At 41.0% G+C, this 22,618-nt stretch overlaps 1 protein-coding gene and 1 pseudogene across 4 annotated transcripts; one reads left to right on the plus strand and one right to left on the minus strand.

The window, feature by feature from the left end:
* Window positions 1-5,564: 5,564 nt before the first annotated feature.
* On the minus strand, window positions 5,565-15,618 carry LOC116589910 (transmembrane protein 202-like). Of its 4 annotated transcripts, none has more exons than XM_032341649.1 (5): window positions 15,520-15,618; window positions 15,045-15,252; window positions 6,834-6,980; window positions 6,364-6,495; window positions 5,565-5,903 (listed from the first exon to the last, which is right to left on the minus strand). In XM_032341649.1, the coding sequence occupies exons 1-5, from the start codon at window positions 15,598-15,600 to the stop codon at window positions 5,695-5,697; spliced, it is 777 nt and encodes a 258-aa protein (XP_032197540.1). In that variant the 5' UTR covers window positions 15,601-15,618; the 3' UTR covers window positions 5,565-5,694. The 4 variants fall into 4 exon arrangements, with proteins under 4 accessions (XP_032197540.1, XP_032197541.1, XP_032197537.1 ...); XM_032341650.1 differs by having other exon boundaries at window positions 6,834-6,929; window positions 15,045-15,300; XM_032341646.1 differs by having other exon boundaries at window positions 15,045-15,300.
* Window positions 15,619-15,910: 292 nt separating this feature from the next.
* Window positions 15,911-19,150, plus strand: LOC116590070 (annotated as a pseudogene).
* The last annotated feature ends 3,468 nt before the right edge of the window (window positions 19,151-22,618 follow it).

Consider the following 22,618-nt stretch of genomic DNA (forward strand, 5'->3'; position numbering starts at 1 on the left):
ATCTAGAAAGACGTTGCCATGGCCATTGTCAAAGAAGTTACTACCTGTGTCCTCTTCTAGGATTTTTATGGTTTTCTGTCTCACATTTAGGTCTTTAGTCCACGTTGAAGTTTTTTTTTCTTAGATTTATTTACTTTTATTTTAGAGAGAGTGGGAGTGGGGCAGGAGAAGAGGGAGAGAGAGAATCTCAAGCAGACTCCCCACCAAGCACAGATCCTGACATGGGGCTTGATCTCACAACACTGAGGTCATGACCTGAGCTGAAATCAAGAGTCAGATGCTTATCTAAATGAGCCATTCATGCCCTCTTTAATACATCTTGAATTTATTTTTGTATGTGGTGTAAGAAAGTGGTCCAGTTTCATTGTTTTGCATGCTGCTGTCCAATTTTCTCAACACCATTTGTTGAAGAGACTTTTTCTCATGGAATATTTCTTCCTGCTTTGTCAAAGACCATGCAGTTATGGATTCATTTTTCAAGTTTTTATTCTTTTCCATTGGTCTATGTGATTATTTTTGTGCAAATATCATACTGCTTTGATTACAGCTTTGTAATATAACTTGAAGTCTGGAATTGTGATGCCTCCAGCTTTTCTTTTTTTCTTTTTTAAAAGATTTTATTTATTTGTCAGAGATTGAGAGAGAGAGAGCACAAGCAGGGGTAGAGGTAGGCAGGGGGAGGAGCAGGCTTCCCACTGAGCAGGGAGCCCAATGTGGGACTTGATCCCAGGACCATGGGATCATGACCTGAGCTGAAGGCAGATACTTAACCGACTGAGCCATCTCCAAGTCCCAAGCAAATCTTTGGCTTTTTCACAATTGCTTTTGCTATTTGGGGTCTTTGGTAGTTCCACACAAGTTTTAGGATTGTTCTAGTTCTGTGAAAAATGCTGTTGGTATTTTGATAAGGATTTCATTTAATATGTAATTTTTTGTATAGTACAGACATTTAAAAAATATTTTTTCTTCTAATCCATGAGCATGGAATATCTTTCCATTTCTTCATGTCATCTTCAATTTCTTTCATCAGTGTTTATAGTACAGGTCTTTTACCTCTTTGGTTATGTTTATTCCTAGATATTGTTTTTGGTGCAGTTGTAAGTGGGATCGATTCCTTAATTTCTCCTTCTGCTGCTTCATTATTGGTGTATAGAAATGCAACAGATTTCTGTATGTTCATTTTGCATCCTGCAACTTTACTGAATTCGTGTATCAGTTCTAGCAATTTTTTGGTTGCATCCTTTGAGTTTTCTGTATATAGTATCACATCATCTGCAAATAGTGAAAGTTTTACTTCTTCTTTGCTGATTTGGATACATCTTATTTCTTTTCATTGTCTGACTGCTGAGGCTAGGACTTACAGTACTGTATTAAGTAACAGTGGTGGAAGTGGATGTCCTTGTTTTGTTACTGATCTTAGGGGAAAACTCTAAGTTTTCCCTATTTAGGATGATATTAACTGTGGGTTTCTCATATATGGCCTTTATTATGTTATATTATGTTATATATGTTATATGTTTCCTCTAAATCTACTTTGTTGAGGGATTTTCATCATGAATGGTTGTTGTACTTTGTTGAATGCTTTTTATGCATCTATTGAAATGATCATAAGGTTCTTATCCATTCTTTTATTTATGTGGTGTATCCTGTTGATTGATTTGTGAATACCGAACCACCTTGCAATCCAGGAATAAATCCCCTTAAAACCCCACTTACATTTGCAATCCTTGTTGATTTTGTCTAGATGATCTGCCTACTTGTGATCTCTGTGAAAATAAATAAATAAAATCTTAAAAAAACAAAAAGAACAGTAGGCAGAGAGGCAGGCAGAGAGTTGGGGGGAGGCAGGCTCCTCCCTGAGCAGAAAGCCCAATGCAAGGCACAATCGCAGGACCTCAGGAGCATGACCTGAGCTGAAGATAGAGGCTTAACCCACTGAGCCACCCAGGCACCCCGAAACTGTTCTTGTTTTATTTCCATATATTTTTGTTTCATAGTTTGGAGTCTTTTTTCTTGTAATCTATGATTCTGTCATATATTTCTTTATGTATCCTAAGAATACTTAAAGCCTCTATCATACTATACTGCAAATTAATCTGAAATGAATTAATATTTTGATTGTTGACTTTGAATTTTTTTCTTAATATTTCTTTACATGTTTGGAATTCCTATTTGCAAGCACACAAATTTTTTTGTTGCCTTTTTCCTTTCTTTTTTTCCTCTCCCTTTATGCTCATTCAATTGAATGGTGTTGGGGTTTCCTTACTTTAGCCAAGTGCCCCAGTCCAGAATCAGTTCTCATAATATGGTATTTCAGATTTGTTATGTTGTCAGGGAATATCACACACCTGGTTATGAAACAATGGGTTTCTTGGTTAAGCAAGGTTGTGGTTGTGTCCTTTTACCTCTTCAAAGATGTGGTTCCAAGTAAGCTACAGCCCCGGTCAGGGCTTGGTGGCTTTCCATAAGTCCCAAGTTTGAGCTAGAATGGTAAACTTACCTCTAGTCCATGTCTTGAGATGTACTTAAACTCTTTTCACTCTACAGGAGCTATCTTCCTGTTCACTTCCGCTAGCTTTAGGACTTAGAGCCCATTAAATCCATGGCTTAAGTCAAATCACAGGCTTGTGTTTGGGTCATTTTTCTGGTTTGTGAAAATGCTTGTCTTGTTTTAACCGGGCTATACTTCTCAATCTCGCATCTCTCTCCCTCCTTTCTTCTCCCACCCCCTGCCTCCCTTTCCCACCCCCTTTCCCTCTCCCCTCCACTTTATCTAATCATGCAATGTGTTTCTAGTAGAGGGAAGATATCAGAAGGGTGATTTACTGAGCTATCTTATTGGAAACTCAACTAAGCTTTTAAAGGAATTCTCTACAAGCAAAGAGAGAAAGAAGAAAATAGAGCATTCAGCTTCTAAAGGAGCAATGAAAGGTTGTCTCTTTCTTATAAGATAATGATCTTGCAAATGAGAAAGCTTAGTTATAATTACTACCCATTCCCTGCTAAAAGTCACAGACTTTATGGTTACTTTCTCCTTCTCCTCCTCGTCGTCGTCGTCCTCCTCCTCCTTCTTCTTCCTCTTCTTTTTACTTTTTTAAAAAAAGATTTCTTTCTTCCTTCCTAAAGAATATTTATTTATTTATTTGAAAGAGGGAGAGAGAGAGCACAAGCAAGGGGAGCAGCAGACAGAGGGAGAGGGAGAAGGAGGTTCCCCAAGGAGCAGGAGACTGACACGGGGCTTACTCCCAGGACCCCAGGATCATGACCAGAGCTGAAAGCAGTCGCTTAACCAACTGAGCCGCCCAGGTGCCCCTATGCTTATCTTCTTATAATCTAGCATCTTCCACTCTCAGACCTACTTCCTTCTTCTCATCCCACTTAAGACTTCCATCTCCTAGAGAGTCATGAACACTTAGCTCTCTTGTCAGTTTAGTCCTACAAGTAAAGTATTCAAACTGAATTATAAATAAAGCTTGTGACCTTAATAAACTCTTCATCAGTCAATGTGTGGGGTATACTTAGTGAATGGGGGTGTGGGAGAAAGGGGAGCTGGACTTCGAAAGATATATGTTCTTTTTTTTTTTTTTTAAAGATTTTATTTATTTATTTGACAGAGAGAGATCACAAGTAGGCAGAGAGGCAGGCAGAGAGAGAGAGGAGGAAGCAGGCTCCCTGCTGAGCAGAGACTCGATCCCAGGACCCTGAAATCATGACCTGAGCCGAAGGCAGCGGCTTAACCCGCTGAGCCACCCAGGCACCTGAAAGATATATGTTCTTGCAAAGGCTCTGGAATTGCCTGAGGAGCCTCTGAAATGAGGCCCCTTGAAGTAAGGAGGCACAGGTCACCTGCTAGGAAGAGGAGCCAACATGGAGAAAGAGTTTTCTAAGACAGGGTCAAAGTGCAGTGCCAGTATATATGTGTTTGCATGTGTGTCTCTAAGGAGGGTGCACACATGCATGTGCTGCTAAACTCTTATCCTTATGAATAAAAGCTAAAATGTTAATCTAGGGCGCCTGGGTGGCTCAGTCGGCTAAGTGTCTGCCTTTGGCTCAGGTCATGATCCCAGGGTCCTAGGATTGAGTACCGCATTGGGCTCCCCGCTCAGTGGGGAGCCTGCCCCTCCCCACCATGCTCTCTCTCTCAAATAAATACGTAAATAAAATCTTTTCTAAGAAGATTTTATTTATTTATTTGACAGATGGAGATCACAAGTAGGCAGAGAGGCAGGCAGAGAGAGAGGAAGAAGCAGGTTCCCCACCAAGCAGAGAGCCCAATGTGGGACTTGATCCCAGGACCCTGGGATCATGACCTGAGCCGAAGGCAGAGGCTTTAACCCACTGAGCCACCCAGGCGCCCCTCTAAATAAAATCTTTTAAAAAATTTAATTTAATGGGCTTTCAGTTGCCATGTGGAAATGTTTGTGTATTCCTGATCAGGGAACAGGATTACAAAAACTACATCAATTGTAAGAACCACTTAAGTAAAATTCTCTTTAAAAAACAAACAAACAAAAAAAGAACTACATAATTGCTCCATGTCTGCTATGTTTGTTTTCTACAAAGGTTACCAATAAATCTCTAAATTAAACCAAAAGGACCCAAAAGCTTATCTTTAAGAGTGGCAAGGGGTGAAACTGGGCGTTTTAGTCCATTCCATTGCCAGATTTGGGGAGAAGTATGGAACCTGAACCAGTAGAGTCATAATAGTAGCTTCTAAAGGAATAAAGGACAAAATTAATGTCAGAGACTTTCTGCATGGAATCTGGTTTGGGTTTGAAAAGGATCTTTAACCATCCAAAGACTTACGCAGTGGCCTGAAATCATTGGCAGCCCCCCTCACTTAGTTTTACAGGGTATATAAAGCATGGGGAAAAAAATCTTTCAACTTGGTTCACATATATATGTAGGCTGAAGAGAGTCCTTCAGCATCATCTGGCTCATTAAAACAAAATTGATGCCCAAGGAATCGAAAGAGTCACAGGCCTATGAAGAATCTGATGGAGTCTGTGGCTTTCTTCACAGAAAAGTGCATACATAAATTCTGCGTAGAATTTCAGAGAGCTTGTGGGGGGTCTGGTTAAGATCTTTTCCTACCTAGGGAGAAGCAGTGGGTTCATGTAAGAAGACTGTAAGGGTTTCAAATTACCAATCCTCATAGGAAATGGATCTCACGGATTCCCCAGAGCCTACCCCCTACTCAAGCACCCTTCAGCTTCTTTGGATGGTAGGTATTATCTCCACTGATATTCATTCCATTGTTTGCAATTCAGATTCAACAATATTAACTAAATGTCTTCCACCCTGAGTGTGCTCAAGGCCACACACAAAAAGAAAATTTCAAGTATAATTAGGTGGCATCTTTCTTCATGAATCATTCTGGTCTGTAAGATCCCTGATACCCAAAGAGATCTCTGATCTACACACTGTATCCGTTGCTAGTTTCTTTCCTTCATGACCCTAATCACTGCTGTATTCTCTTAGAAATTTTTTCTTAAGTAAACTTCTATTATTTTCTTTATGACTATAATATATATATTTTAGATCCAGTGCACACAAAACACATTTCAGCAGGTTTAATGCTTTCTCCTTCAGTAACGTGGACATGATATTAGGAGAGTTTCCTAGAATCTGCACCATCATTTCCAGTTCAGCCTCTCCTCCGTTTTTAAGACAAGTAGTAGTTGGGTTTTCCTATCACCATGACTGTTCTGACTCTGATTCTGGGGTTGTTTTCTCTTCCTCAATTGTAGATTCCATATCAGACCTTAAACTTTCATCTTCATCAGGTACTACTGTAGTCACTGGGCCAACCCCCAGCCTTGACTGCTCTTTGGGAACTGCACTGACATTTCGATCAAGGGAAGGAAGTCTGAAAGTTATGTGGTTGAGGAAGGAGATGATCCCTAGAGGAGAAGAATTTGAGGTGAGTTTCAAAACAGAGATAGTCTTTTGACTTTTAAAATTCTTACTCATGCTTTCCTCAATTCTAAGAGCCAACCCTCCTCTCCCTCAGCAGTTTCTTTATCCTCCTGTGCTCTCATTGCAATACAGTATTTCTTACATTGTAAAGACAAAGCTTGAACCTCCTGGATTCAATGATAGTTGATAGTTCCACAACTTTCTGTAAAGTCTCAGGCAAGTTGCTCAACCTGTGCATGCCTCAGTTAATGGTAGAACAGGTTGCTAAATCTAGGTTTCCAGACTCCAAAATCCATGATTTCCTCATCATATCATGCTGCTTCTCCATGTATGAATGTTCTAAATAGGAACAGTCAGTGCTTCTATTTCTCCCAGACTCTACCTCCCTTTCAGGAAGGGACTTCCTCTTCCATCCTTCTTGCATTAGGCAGGGGAATGACTCACCAGAAAACGTGTATAAGAAGTCACTCCACCAATTAATATGATAGGCCCATAGGAAATCAGGCTCCAAGGCATCCTTAGCATGCCAGTGAACCTGTGCCAGAAATAGGACGAGGCAGAGGAGCAGGGAGATGGCTAGGACCAGAAGAAAAGATGTCACAATGCATCAGTGTCTTTAGTCTGCCTTGACCATCACCCCCAACTCTCCTTCTGCTTCCAGATGCCATATGTATGGCAGAATTTAAACTTAAGGATTGACCAAGATGCGAAAGAGAAAGGGGCTTCTGCCTCTCCCCTGGGCTAAGTCAGCTTGCGGTGTGTTTTATGCAGTAAAACAGGGCAGGTAACTGGCAACTGGATATGATACTAAAGAAGAGGAAAGGGACAAGAAAAAGAGGAGGAAAGCCCCACCAGGAAACTTGGTTTGTTTGACATTTTCACCCTAGTATTACCTTGCCAATCTAGGTCTGTACCTGCAATGAAGCTGAGCACGGAGACCTTCAGATCCAAGTTGGTGATTAAGCCTCTTCTGGGCAGGCAAGAGCTGATGAGCCAGGCAAGGGCAACGACTATGGAGAAGAGAGAGATGAGGAAGAAAGCCCTGGAAATTTGAAGGTAATCTGCCAAGAAGGAGGAGAAAGGGAAGTCTTGGTTAGTCCAGCAGGGAACCTCTCTTAAGAAAACCAGACAGAGGCTTAGAGAAGGGTGTGAGGACTAAGGAGGATGAAGCAGAGTTCTCCATGTGGCAACGAGGGCAAAGTAAGGATTTTATTTCCCAGTTTTTCATTGATAACTATAATTATTTCCTGTGAAAGTAAAGCCTTTATTGTAGAGCCGAAGATGATATACAAATAGTTCTGGTTGCATTAACCCATTTAACTTAGATGTAAACTAGCTTTTTTTTTTTTTAAGATTTTATTCACTTGTTTGACAGAGAGAGTGATCACAAGTAGGCAGAGAAAGAGGGGGAAGCAGGCTCCCCACAGAGCAGAGAGCCTGATGCAGGGCTCAATCCCAGGACCCCGAGATCATGACCTGAGCCGAAGGTGGAGGCTTAACCCACTAAGCCACCCAGGCCCCTGTAAACTAGTTTCAAAGAGGTGTGACTCTAACATCACGGCATAGATTAAAACATTTTCTTTTCTTTTTTTTTTTTAAATGATTTTCTTTTTTTTTTTCTTAAAGATTTTATTTATTTGTCAGAGAGAGAGCGAGCGAGAGCGAGCATAGGCAGACAGAGTGGAAGGCAGAGTCAGAGGGAGAAGCAGGCTCCCTGCGGAGCAAGGAGCCCGATGTGGGACTCGATCCCAGGACGCTGGGATCATGACCTGAGCCGAAGGCAGCTGCTTAACCAACTGAGCCACCCAGGAGTCCCTAAAACATTTTCTTATTCCTAATTCTAATTCTAAAAGTAATACATGTTCAATATAAGCATTGGAAAGGCTGAAAAATACCAAGAAGCAGGAAGAAAAACAGCTACAATCCCACTACTAAGGGCAGCTACTATTAGCATTTTATATATTTTTTTCCAGTATTTTTCTATCCTCTGTACATAGTGGATATGATACTAAAAATCAAGTGATTTTTTTTTCCTTAAGATTCTTAGGTAAGATTTTCCCCCCAAATCACCTGTTGTTAACATCATGTTTAATTTTATTTAATTTATCATATTAACAGGTTTCACTTAATTATTTAACCATTGTTGAACTTGTAGTTCATTTCTATTTGTTTTTTCTCTTTTAAATATATCTGACTTGCATGTGCCTTGTCAGCCTATGACTACAAAATGAAGTCCTATTTACTTAAACTCCCATACTGTAATAATTTCAAGCTTGAATTTACTGCATTGCAGGAATTTAACATCCTAAAAATATCTTCTATTTGCTTTTTTCTTTTTCCCCTGAGAGTTCCTCAAGATCCTTCCTTGCAGTTGCTCAGAGAGAGGTCTGCTAAAAAGGTCTTTAGCTCCAAAGCCCTTACCCAAGCACCATAACACTTCTTCCCTCACCTCCTGGCTCAAGATCTCTGCTTTCTGCAGACCAGATGTTGGTAAGAGAGAAGAAGGGGCATGCCCAAAATTACTTTTTGCTACAACCTCCCTAATATGAAACAGATCCTTCCCTTGACTTCCACAGCAATTTTTTAAGATACATGCACCCCAGTGTTTATAGCATTATCTACCAATAGCCAAATTATAGAAACAGCCCATGTCCATTGATTGATGAATGGATAAAGAAGATATTATCTAGATATATAGATATATACACACATCTATCCATATCTCTATTGTGTCTACATATCTATATCTGTGTTTCTCCATCCATCTCTTGTGGACTATCAGTCAGCCATAAAAAACAATGAAATCTTGCCATCTGCAATGACATGGATGAATCTAGAAAGTATAATGCTAAGTGAAATAAGTCAGAGAAAAGACAAATACCACATGATTTCACTCATATATTGAATGGAGGAAACAAAACAAATGAGCAAAGAGAAAAAAGAGAGAGGGGGGCAAACCAAGAAACAGACTCTTAACTCTAGAACACAAACTGATGGTTACCAGAGGGGAGGTGATTGGGGGTGGGGGATGGTGAAATAGGTGATGGGGACTAAGGAGGGTACGTGTTGTGATAAGGGCTGGGTGCTGTAGGGAGGTGTTGAATCACCATATTGGACACCTGAAACTAATATAACACCGTATGTTAACTATCTGTAATTTAAATAAAAGCCTTTTAAAAAAGAAATAAAGGATAACACACAATTGCAAGTAAATAAAGCTCTTCTGAGATGCTACAGATCCTGCAATCTCTTCAATATCCTTTAGAAGGTGCCTCCTTGTCTAGCTTCATTCCTGTCTCAAGGTAGCAGGGGCCAGCTCGTCTCTACCACCGAAAATTCTCTAAGCACTTCTATGCCTGAGAATCCTAGTTCAGCTTCCAACTAACCAAGAGAGAAGAAAATATATTAAAGCTTATCCCAGATTAAGATCTGCTTCTTAAGTCTCATTTTCTTCTCTAGAACTCACCCCTTACTAACATCATTGATAATAGTAAAGTCAATGAAGGGAAACCACATGCCTACCCACAGAGGTGAGTTGTTCTGTGGCCAAAACAAGTTAGCCACATTAAAACAAGATAACTCGGGGTGCCTGGGTGGGTCAGTCATTTAAGCATCTGCCTTCAACTCGGGTCATGATCTCAGGGTCCTGGGATTGAGCCCTGCATCAGGGTCCCTGCTTAGCGGAGAGCCTCCTTCTCCCTCACCTTCTGCCTGTTGCTCTGCCTACTTGTGTTCTCTATCTCTGTCATATAAATAAATAAAATATTTTTAAAAAATGATAACCCAAGAGCAAGGCATTTCCTGAAACCTGGGTCACACAGAATTAGCAAGATATGTAGCCAGTCAGAACCATCAGCTTGCTTTTAGCTGCATGAAGCCCAGTGTGATAGGCATCGTTCCTGGTATTTAGCCCACAGTTCCCCACAGGACCTAGAAGCCCTTGGCTATAGCCCTGGCCCTTTGCCTGCAGTCCCCCGACCATAGCTAATTGGAAAAAGGAAGGAACTCTGACCTATGTTGGATTAATTTTATTCTTATGCTTGGGAATTTGGATTTGAGACTGATTGATGCCACTTTCCTCATATATAGAACTTTGCTTTCTTGAACCAAGAAGATAGATACATTGCTAGTGAAACAGAGATATCACTTTTTGGGCATTTGCATACTAGTAAACAGGAAAAACTGAGCTGTAGTGATAAAGCAAAGCATAAACAAAGATGAGTGTCAAAGCATCTCTAAAGAGACTGAGTGGTAGGCTTGATTTTTCTTCGTGAGATCCCAGTCTCTTCTGGAATCTCCTAAGGGACAACAAACTTCCTGCCTTTGGGAATATATGAGATTCTTCCGAATCTTCATAAATAGGTTCACTCTGTAGCTTATGCTAGTACAAGTGAAATACAACATGAAAGCGTACTAAGATACCTAGTCCAAGTCCTAAGACATGTTACAGTCTAGTCTTTCTTCCACCAATGAGGAGAAGACTTGCCTTCATGTTCTTACAATCTTCTCTTAGATCCTCATCTCCTGAAACTACATAAACAAGATCACTCACACCCCCAAAGGAACAACTGAAGAGTTACATCATAGAATAGTCTCACTTCCCAAGCAAGCAAGTCAACTAGTTATAATCATACAAAACTAATTATCTGACCAAACTAAACACTTGGCTCCATTATATAAAATGGGTGTATTTGTTTAACTTCATAGTTTTTTTTTATTCACTGAGCAAAATAAAAGAAACATCCTAAAGCTGAGTTTGAGCCTCCATCTCCTCTAAGACCAAAAGCCATCAGCTTTTAAACATCAGTTTTTACAGCAGCTTACTTGACAAAGTTTCAAAGATCTTAGGACCTAAGTTATAAAAGGCACTACTTTTTGGTAAGATGCTTTGGTCCAGGGAAAGAGAAGTGTCCTAGATATAAGAAACACCCACCTAGGTCATCTGTATCCAAACATTTCTGAAGATTTCCTTAGTCATATTCTTGGATGTGAACTTGGGTGCAGAAAAAGCAAGGCAAACATCCCAGTTTACTGAAGGCAATGAAGCTAACGCCTTGGGAAGAAAGGGGATGTCAATTTCAATTTGGAGAGGAAGAATCCGAATGTTTGAAAAGCTTGCTAAGATCCTCGGTAGGGCCCTCAGGTTCATCACAGTCAGTGATTCTGTACTTCAGAGCACCATCAGGTAGGACATAAAAGCTACTGGAAGGAATACGACCCTACCAGAAACCAGTAACAATTCTCAGCGAACTGAGAACACTCACCATTTGGCGGTTTGTAACTGGTGGGCAGGATCTCCTACTGTTATGAAAGTAAAACTTTGTCCTGGAGGTTCTGGAAGGTGAGAGGGGCAGGGCTATACATCACCTTGCTCTTGCTCTAACAAATAAGCTTAGTTAACAGTAGATGCTCTTATCCTTTATAGGTGTTGACACTCTGGAAGGAATCATTGGAGGAAGCCAAGATGACATGAGAAGGAAGAAGCATAGGAGAGAAGCCAGCCATAGGAAAGGCCAAGCACCTGGCACTCCGCTGTACCAAAGAGATTTGGGTGTCGGATTCCTCTCACTGCATCCTAAGTCCTTCAGCAAAAATCAAAGCCATGATAGGGAGGTAGTGCTCCGAAAGAGTCAGGATCCTTTTAACATGAAGGAGCTAAGACTGAGTAAGTGGAGGTGGGGTGTGGATATGGATAAAGAAGGTGCTGCTGAGGGATTGACCCACTTATTTAGCCAAATATAACCTCCACGCTGTTGACATCACACCTTCATTCCAACCACACAAAGGTGAGACAAAACCTCCCCAGACTCAAGGAAAAGAAGGTGGTTTGGGAATGAAAAAAGTCGTGGATGGGGACCAGCACCATGGAGAGGAGGCTGTGAAACTGGCTGAGGATTCAGGTTCCCTGGTAACCCCATTGGAGTGCCAGAATCAAGCATCCCCACCCAGCTTGGCTGTGTCTCATGTGCAGTGGTTCCCAGGCCCTGGCTCTGGGGGCCCCAGTGCTTTGACTAAAAGACCTACCCTGCTTCCCTACAGTCCTCCAGATGGTTCAAGTTAACCTCTGCGCCAAAACATTCCTTTACGCCACGGTCTGATCTCACCTGTGCTATAGGAGAGTTAAGAGAAGGGTCTGTTCCACACTTGAGACTTAGGAATAAAAGTGAAGAATGGTGTCTACTACTCCCCACTCCTTTCCCATTCCATTAGCAACTACAGCAGAGAAGCCATCAGTCATCTAGAACCAGGTCAAGTCAGAGCCAGAGCCACAGTGGCCTAATGGGACACAAGACCAGGAGCATACATATTCCTGAGAACACCTGAGAGAGTCCTCATGAAACTCAGAAATGACAGGTTTACCATAATAAAGGGGGCTAAATTCTCGCTGTCAGTAGGTAAAAATTCAAAGTTCTCGAATTTGGATAATAATGTTTGGGGCAATGATAATATATTGTCACAGGTTGATGAGACCTGGACATACTCATTACATTTGGGGAATTCATTATGAGCTCTGTATTGCAGACTACTTACTTAGAATTGGGACTAGTGAACATTGGAAATAGGGTAGATACTTGACTTATAATTGTGTACTTAAAGGACTCAGTTGACCTTCTCTAAATCATTAACAGTTGGACTCAGGTGAATTCCAGGCTGCAAGAAATAAACTATTTGCTATTGTGGCAAATTCCAAGATTTTTAAAAAAGATTTTATTTATTTGACAGTGAAAGAGAGAGAGAGAGAGAGAGAGAGAAAACAAGCACATGCAGGGGGAGTGGCAGGTAGGGGAGCAGCAGGCTCCCTGCTGAGCAAGGAGCCTGATGTGGGGCTCAACCCCAGGACCATGGCATCATGACCTGAGTCAGAGGGCAGTTGCTTAACTGGCTGAGCCACCCAGATGCCCCCAAATTCCAAGATTCTGACTCATTAAACATTAAAATAATAATCTCAAGTCCTGAATTTTAGCCTGGGCACAATTACATACATATGATTGCAGCTCAATTTTTATGTCTATATCTTCTACTCCTTTTATGCCTGTATCTTACACTCATGAATTCCTAGAATTTCTCTAGAAATGGAATTCGTGAGTGTAAATCTCTGGATACACATAATCATATTGCTTTGGTTATACCCACTTATGGTGCCCACTATATGAGAGTGTCTAACATTGTGTATCATTTAAAAATCTCTGCTAATGTCATGTTTAAAAAATCCTATCTCATTGTTCATTTGATTTGCCTTTCTTTAATGATCGATTAAGGTTAAATGATTTTTCCTATGTTTATTAGACATTTTTAGTGTCAGTTCTGTGAACTGTTTATTAAGAATTTATTTATTGGGGGTATTCACCTTTTTATTTATAATGTGTTTTTTTAAATATCAATAACATTTAGCCTTTTATCTTTCATATTTGTTGCAAATATTTTCCCTAGTTTTTCTTTGAAGCTGAAGAATGCAATTGAATTATGTGCTTGCCTTTGATTTTAGTTTCATCTCAAGATCTTGCTCCTTAGCTCCACATAGCGTAGATGCTCTAGCTCAGGGTGGAGCCTAAGTGCAACCCCCAACCCCACCTCCAGCATTTGAGGCCCCTGCTTGTCTGACAAGGAGACATAAATGCTTCTTTCATGCATGTTTTCTTTCACAATACCTGTCTCTCTGTGTAAATGTATTTTTTGAGGATGATGGGGAAACTGTTTAGTGTAGTTATGTCTTTCCTCTAAGTTTTGGTTCTGACTTAAAAACTTAGAGGGACGCCTAGGTGGCTCAGTTGTTAAGCATCTGCCTTCAGCTCATGTCATGATCCCAGGGTCCTGGGATAGAGCCCCACATCGGGCTCTCTGCTCAGTGGGAAGTCTGCTTCTCCCTCTCTCACTCTCCCTGCCTGTGTTCCGTCTCTCTCTGTCAAATAAATAAATAAAATAAAATAAAAAACCTCATGCATATAGTATCTTCTGGCCCTATAAACTTACTTTTAAATGTTTTGTATTGCATTGTTTAAAAAGATTTTATTTATTTATTTGACAGACAGAGATCACAAGTAGGCAGAGAGGTAGGCAGAGAGAGAGAGAGAGAGAGGAGGAAGCAGGCTCCCTGGAGAGCAGAGAGCATGATGTGGGGCTTGATCCCAGAACCCTGGGATCATGACCTGAGCCGAAGGCAGAGGCTTTAACCCATGAGCCACACAGGCGCCCCTTGTATTGCATTTTTAGATTTACCTAAATTCACATAAAATTTGACGTTAATAAATTATTTTAAATAGCTGGCATTTGTTATACTGCATATCTGACATGCATTTGTATTCCCTTATACTGTTAGCAGAAGAACAATTTGTCCTTAGAAGTTAAATCTGGGGCGCCTAGGTGGCTCAGTCCGTGAAGAATCTGCCTTCGCCTCAGGTCATTGATCTCAGGATTCTAGGCTCGAGCCCGTATGGGGCTCCATGCTCAGTGGTGAGTCTGCTTCTCCTTCCCCCTACTTGTGCTCTCTCTCTCTTACACTCTCTCTCTCAAATAAATAAATAAAATCTTAAAGAAAAAAATTTTTTTAAGATTTTTATCTATTTATTTGATAGACAGAGAGAGATCACAAGTAGGCAGAAGGCAGGCAGAGAGAGAGAGGGGGAAGCAGGCTCCCCGCTGAGCAGAGAGCCCGATGTGGAGCTCGATCCCAGGACCCTGAGATCATGACCTGAGCTGAAGGCAGAGGCTTAAACCACTGAGCCACCCAGGCGCCCCAAAAGAAAAAATTTTTAAAAGTTAAATCTGATGGAGGCTGAGACACTTCACTTTGTTTCCCAATTCTGATCAATTACTTGTATTTCTACAACCACATTAGAATACTCACCACATTGCTTCGCAGTGACAGCTTATAAAGGCCCAGAGAGTTCTTCCCAGAGAGTAAAGAGAGTATCAGCTACTAAGCTGGGAGAGGAAGCAACCAGGAGTCAGAGGGAGAAAGGGTACACTGAGAACACCTAGGAAAAGCATGGCTACATTCACAATTTGCCTGAGACCGGTCTTGGACTCAAAGAGGTGAGGGTAAAGAGATCTTGAAGGAGGAGAGACGAAGAGCCAACATGGCTGAAAGCTCTGGGAACTGTGGGGCCTGGTTCGGTGGCACTCACAGGGTGGTTTGGGTGTGCCGCTCCAGCACAGTTCATGGCTGCATGAGATCCAGAGTCCTGCGTAGAGCTCAAAGCCATTCTTGATCACCAGGAATTGCACCCAGCTCAGTGGGGTTGAGCAGATCAACATTAGGAGACCAAAACCACACAGGCTGCCACAGAACATTCGGATGTAGATGTGTGTCTGATCCACATGCTGCTGCCGCCTCTGGGGTGGCATCGTGACATTCAGATGTTTGCTGACAGGGAGGGTAGGCTACAAGGATGAGGGAAATATTGCCTACCAAAAAGATCACCCTTGATCCCCAGGGTCTCCAACTCATCTCTCCCTTAAGGATCCCCATGTGGGTTTGATCTGTGGATGTCTCTCCCTACCCAGGGTGATCTTTTCTCTATCTTTAGGACACTCTGTCTAGGCCCGCCTTTAAGTAAGTCCTCTTCCTCCCATCTGACCTACAATTAGGTACCTCCTCACCCTTTGGTATTTCCGGTTCCCCTGAATTTTGGGAGCCTTGGGATTATGGAAGGTCAAGACTAAATTTTGCCTCTTCTCCATCTTGGCAGCCAGCTTGCTTTCTAACTGCCACGGAATTTGCCTCCGCCCCTCCCACATGCGCCGGCAGATTCCATGTCTGTTTTGCATTCTGGGTCTGACTGGATCAGGAACAAATCATCCCATGTTAATCAGGTGCCTGTGTATCTGATGGTCCCCACCCTCCCTTTTCTGACCCCTTTTAGCTCCTTCATTAAATAAATCCATAAATATTCTGTTGGCAGTTACTGTGTGTCAGGATTTGTGCTAGGACCCGAACCAGAAAGATGAATGAGGCACAGCTTCCTAATAGCAAATAAAGATGTTAACTCAGATGTCTTCAGGACTCAATAGTGTGGGGTTAGAATTCAAGATTACGGGTAGCCTCGATGGCGTTCACACTCTTGCCCCTCTGCTAAGTGGAAGGCCGCAGGTGAGTCTCCGTAGGTTCAGAAGCCAGTGGGTCAGCCATGGCTGGGCATTCAGCATCCAGCCTTTTCTTCCTTTCTTGCTCCAGTTCCCATTCTTCAATGCCCTCTACTCATGAAGCCATTGAAGGGCGTTACACCCCTGCCTGCCGCTGCCAGTGCTGACAGGGCCCACTGTGAAAATGCCAGTCTCCCCAGCGCAGGGGGCTACCCGCCAGCGTGCTGAAAGCTACCATTCACAATCCTGCTTCAGGCTTGGGCGCTGTGTGAAAGCAAGGAGAATGGCCTTGCCCTGCTTCCAGAGGAGCTCAAAGTCTTCTTTTCAAACAACTCTCTCAGCGTTGGTCCTAACTCCTCCTCCCACAAGGGCTCAAAATTAGTCCAAGATGCCAAACAGACGCCATCCTGTTCCCCATCCTGGACATTTATTCAAATAAATGCCCAGCTGCACTGCCAGCTCTTGTTTTCCATGAGCAGATAAATTCTGAGTCCTAAATTTGGGCTGAATCAGAATGCCCTATCACACTTTTCTCCTAGCATGCCTTCTCGCCTGCCCCAACCTGTCGAAACCTATACTTTATGTCAGCTGTGGGGGACAACTGGCACTTAGCTTGCTTATGTCCATGCTTTAGCATGAAGTCCTCTTTCTTCAAAAGTGTCATTTGACTCTCTGATTCCCGGTACTTAACCCAATGCCTGAAAAGAAAAGAATAGGAATGAATGATTGAGATATATATATATATATTTCTTTTCTTATATATATATATTGCTCATTCAAATCATATATATATATATATATATATATATATATATATATATGATTTGTTTATTTGAGAGAAAGAGAGAGGGAGATCACAAGCAGGGGAGAAGGGTAAAAGGAGAAGCAGGCTCCCCCTGCTTGAGCAGGGAGAGCCTGATGTGGGACTCGATCTCAGGACCCTGGTATCATGACCTGAGCTGAAGGCAGATGCTTGACCGACTGAGAACCCCACAATATATTTTTATATAAAAGATAGAGGTTGGTACACAGGACAGCATGGTTAACATTGTCAGAGGAAAATTAGGGAGGGTTTACTGGAAGAGGTATTAGCTAGATTTCAAAGCAATTTTCCAGGTAACTGAGGTGACGGGACATTTGAGGTGAGGAGAATAGTATGTCTCAAGGCAGGAAGCCATGGACAGCATGAGGTTCTCGGGGCACTAGAAGCACTGGTTCTACTACGTACAAACTCCAAGGGGAGAGTTGAGGGCTGCAGATAGAGGCCAGAGCTAGATCATAAAAAGTCCAATTACATTGTGATGTTTCAATTAACGTAATATGCTAGCACTACTGGCTTGATTATAGGAAAGACTTTTCCATCTGCAGCAAACTGGCTTGCAAGGCATGACTATGAGCTGCAAACGCATGCCTAGGGAGCTAGACATAGGCATCGAATATGCAGGCCTGCATTTCAGTCCCCATTCTAGCACTTACTTAGTTCCAGCACTCACTGGCTAGATCCCTTGGGGCAATTTCCTTAACCTCACTGAACATCAGTTTCTTCTTCTCTAAAACCATGTTAATAATCATTCCTGCCTCATAGAATTCTGTGATGATTAAATGAGATAATATGCACAAAGCTCTTAGCACAGCGCCTTAATATGTGCTCAGTAAATACTATTATTTTTAATTTTTTTAGTATTCTCTACATCTTGCGATCAAGAGTCACATGCTGCCCCAACTGAGCCAGCCACCCTCATTATTTTTTTTTAAATTGTCTTTCCAAGTTTGCTGGAGCATGACCTTGGAACAGGCCATCCTGAGACAGATTAAATCCTAATGTTGATGGATAAAACATGTCACCCTAAACCAGAACATTACTGAAGAGAGGATATTGATGTAATGGGGGATAACAGGTCATTTTGTGACCAGTGTCTGACTGGTAAATGATGCAATTCTCAGCTATTGAAAGAACAGGTCAGGCACCACTGGACTCTAGGGCCTACTGAAAGGTTGGATGCTCTGGCCAACCAGGAACTTACTAGGGCCTATATGCATATGACAAAACAAGCATTTATGCATAACTGGGGGCTGTGTATCCTGCCATTTCCCCACTTTAAAAGGCAATTTGGGGTCCCCAGCCTGTGCAGCAGCCACTGACCTGCAGCCTATCGGGTCCAGGAGAAGCGTCTACCGCCAATCTGACACAATATGGAGCTGCAGAAACCAGATTATAGGGGATCTTTATGCTCCCAGCCCCTCCCTGCAGAATCCTGGAGCTCTGCTCTTGCACTGAGGCCCTTCAATGTGGAACTGGCTCAGTCTGGTTAAGGACTCAGTCTCTGAGAAAACAATTAGACTGATGTGAATGCAGTTTTGAAAAAAAAAAAAAAAAACATGTGGATGGTATATCCTGTAACATTCCACCACAGCAGCCGGTGGCCCGTGAACTAGGGGAGACACCAGAGGAGGCAAGCCCCACTCCTGGGCCCCAGACTGACCTCGCAGAGCCCCAGAGGGAATGAAAAGCCAGGCTCCCACCATGGAGGACTGAGAAAAAAAGCATCTGGGAAGCTGCCATCAAAAGATACACTCTGACTAAAATATGGCTTATGACAATCATTGGTAAAGAGACAAAATTTGGATGACAAAGTCTATCATAACACCAGGAACTGAAAAACTATGCTGAAAACGCACAGACCTCTCCTCTTCATTTAACACTAGAACTACTGGGTGAAAAGGAACTTCATACAGCTCATGCCACTAGTCACATGGGAAAAGCACAGGGCATTGTCACATGTTTGAGAGCAACGCCCTATCGTGATAGAAGGAGAGGGGTGTTCCTTCCCTTAGATATTTGTATGCTTGACAAATACAATACATGGTGTTTCACAAGAGGATTTTCTATGGAAGAACCAAGATATAAATGTGGGGGATGAAATATTTGTGTCATTGCTAGACCAGCATGCTGGCGCTTAAAGCATGCTAGGCCCTTCCGCAAAAGTGTTCTTGTGAAAGCATTTCCTGCTTTTCTTCAAGTTGCTCTGGAGGACTACTTAAAGAAAATCCAACAAATAAATTTTTACATATTCCAACCATCTTTCCAAAAGAATGCTTCCATTACTTCCATTATTTGTATATTCAGTCATGAAGAAAAAGAACTTAAAATAATTTCATGGCATTGGTAACCAAACCCAGTTTGGTTAGAAGAAAACCGAGTAATATGTTTGTGACCTTGCAGTGGGTCAAGAATTGTTTTTAAACAGGACTTCTATGGAGCACCTGTGTGGGTCAGTCATTAAGCAGCTGACTGTGGTTCAGGTCATGATTTCAGGGTCCTGGGATCAAGCCCCACTTCAGGCTCCCTGCTCAGTGGGGCGTCTGCTCCTCTCTCCTTCTGTCTGCTGTTCCCCCTGCTTGTGTTCTCTCTCTCTCTCTCTCTCAAATAAATAAAATCTTTAAAAATAAATAAACAGGACTTCTAGGGATGCCTGGGTGGCTCAGTCAGTTTGGGTGTCTGCTTTCGTCTCCATTCGTGGTCCTAGGGTCCTGGGATTGAGCTCCACATTGGGCTCCTGCTTCTCTCTCTCCCTCTGCTGTTCCCCCTGCTTGTGCTTCCTCTCTCTTTATCAAATAAATGAATAGAATCTTAATAAAATAAAACAAAATAAAATAAAACGAGGACTTCTATTCACAAGAAGATACCACTGAGAACGTAAAAAGGCAATCCATAGAGTGGAGTAAGATCTTTTCAATATGTATATCTAACAAAAAACTCATAGCAAGAATATAAAAAGAACACTTGCAAATCAATGAGAGAGACAACCTAATCAAGAAAGGAGCGGAGTCCTTAACTGACGTTTTGCCAGACATGACAACAGCTAATAAACATAAAACGGTGCTCAACTTTATTAGTCATGATGAAAATGCAAATTAAAACCATAATGCACCAGGGCACCTGGGAATTTGGGATTGATTTAATAATGAATGACTTTTGAGATAGATGATTTTTTAATAGGAATAGAATAGCAGTTATGATTGTGCCTCAATTAAAGTTTTGGCAGTCCTACTTACTAGCTCTTTGATGTTGAGCCCATTATCTAGCCTCCTATACATCAATTTTCGTATATGTGAAATGGGAATGATGGTACCTTCCTCCCAGGGCGGTTATGAGAATTGTATGAATTAATGTTTGAAAAGCATTAGAATGGTGCTCAACGCATAGTATGATATTTGGGTTTCTTAATCATGTAACACCTAAAATTAAGTAAAAGTAGCCTCTGATCATGTATATGTAGAGAAAAGAATAAACTTTAAGTTATACAAAATTTTATTTTATCCTTTCAAAACTCCTATTTTGTATTTATTTTTTTCCTATTTTGTATTTAAATGTGCTTCTTTAAATGACAACTAATCTGTGTCTATAATTTATAAATTGTAGGGGGCTGTGCAATTACTTTTCGTGCTGGATCATGACAATTTGACAACTGCTATTCCAGATTAAGAATCTGTATATAAAACTGAAACAAATATTGTATAGGAATAAGTTATGTAGAGAGCATCACTGTTCTTTCAACATGATTAATATCAGGAGATATTGATGTGTCTTGTCCATTTTTACGAGTGTGTCCTGGAGAATCTGAACTTCACAGAGCCTCTCTAAGGGGAAACCTGATGTACCACGTGATCACTGTCAATTACCTCTATTGGGTAATAAAAGGGTTAACCACTTGGAAAAAAGAAAGAAAGAAACCATAGTGCAATATCACTACACATCCACCAAAATGGCTCAAACGAAAAACTGTTGGCAAGTATGCAGAGCAACTAGAACCCTCATACACATCTTTTGGGAATACAAATTGGTACAGTCACTGAAAAACTGCTTGGCAGTATCTGCTGGAGATGAATAAACACATGTCCTTCTCATTCTAGGTAGGTAGGCCACACAAAATTATCCATGTGTCCACCAAAAGACATGTGTTACCATGCCCATAGCAGCACCTGTCCTAACAGTCCCAAATTGGAAACTACCCAATTGCCCATCAACAGAAGAATGGAAAACCATGGTACAATGAAAAAATATATAGAATATGAATTATCTACAAGCACACGAGCAATAAGGGTGAATCTCATAAATATAATGCTGAGTGAAAGAAGCCAGATACAGAAGACTACATAGGTATGATTCCATTTATATGAAGTACAAAACAGGCAAAACTAATCTATGTTTTCAGAAGTCAGAAATAACCTTGGGAGGAAGATGACTAGGGACTATTTAAAACACACAAGTGGATTTTGGGGGTGCTGGAAATGTTCTATTTCTTTTTTTTTTAAAGATTATTTATTTATTTATTTGAGAGAGAGGCAATGAGAGAGAGCATGAGTGAGGAGAAGGTCAGAGGGAGAAGCAGACTCCCCGTGGAGCTGGGAGCCCGATGTGGGACTTGATCCCGGTACTCCGGGATCATGACCTGAGCCGAAAGTAGTCGTCCAACTGACTGAGCCACCCAGGCGTCCCAAATGTTCTATTTCTTGATCTGGGCATTGATTACCAGAGTCCTATATGTATACCATATTTTAAAAATTTCAAAGTTAAAATAATAATTTGCATGTATTAAGTCAAGAATCTTAAAAATTTATCTTTTTTTTCAGTAATTTCACCTTTAGGAATCTATGAAATCAGTATTATTTTTATAGCTTGTTAATATAACCTCTTATCTACTAGGAACTGTGCTAGGTGCTTTACATACATTAACCAACTTGCTTTTGGGAATCACATTTTTCCCATTTCATCTTCTAATTATTATTCCTAACATATAAATCAGATATTTTGTTTTTGTATTTATCTTTTATCAGGCCACTTGACTGAGTTATTTTAATTCCAATAGCTCCTTTGGCTAATTATCTAGGGTTTTCTAAGTAAACATTACATCATCATCAAAGAGTAGTAATTCTGTCTCTTGCTTTACAAAACTTACCTTATTGAATTGATTGGGCCCTCCCAAATAAATAAATAAATCTTTTTTAAAAATTCCACATATGAGTGAAATCACATGGTATTTGTCTTTCGATGACTGATTTTGCTCAGCATAATACTCTCTAACTCCATCCACATTCTTGCAAATGGCAAGATTTCATTCTTTTGATGGCTGAGTAATATTCCATTGTATATATACTCCATATCTTTTTTATCGATTCATCAGTTGATGGACATTTGGGCTCTTTCAGAATTTGGATATCGTTGATAATGCTGCTATAAACATCAGGTGCCCCTTCGAATCAGTATTTTTGTATCTTTTGGGTAAATATCTAGTAGTGCAATTGGTGGGTCATAGGGTAGCTCTATTTTCAACTTTCTGAGGAACCTCCATACTGTTTTTCAGACTGGCTGCACCAGTAATATCAACATGTACTGTTAGTAGTCACAAGTAATAATGAAAATATAGCATTATTGAATTAATATATTAGCCATTATTTATACAATATTGATTTTTTTCCCTATATGAACTTGGGACATAGGAACTTATTCTAGTAATTTGAATATTATAATCAAAGCACAAGCTTTCTGGTATGTTTAGTTGTCCTTTTATTTTTCTATTTTTTAAAAGGTTTATTTCAGAAAGAGAGCACAGAA

Source organism: Mustela erminea, chromosome 5 (genome assembly GCF_009829155.1).
Source record: "Mustela erminea isolate mMusErm1 chromosome 5, mMusErm1.Pri, whole genome shotgun sequence".
NCBI lineage: Eukaryota > Metazoa > Chordata > Mammalia > Carnivora > Mustelidae > Mustela > Mustela erminea.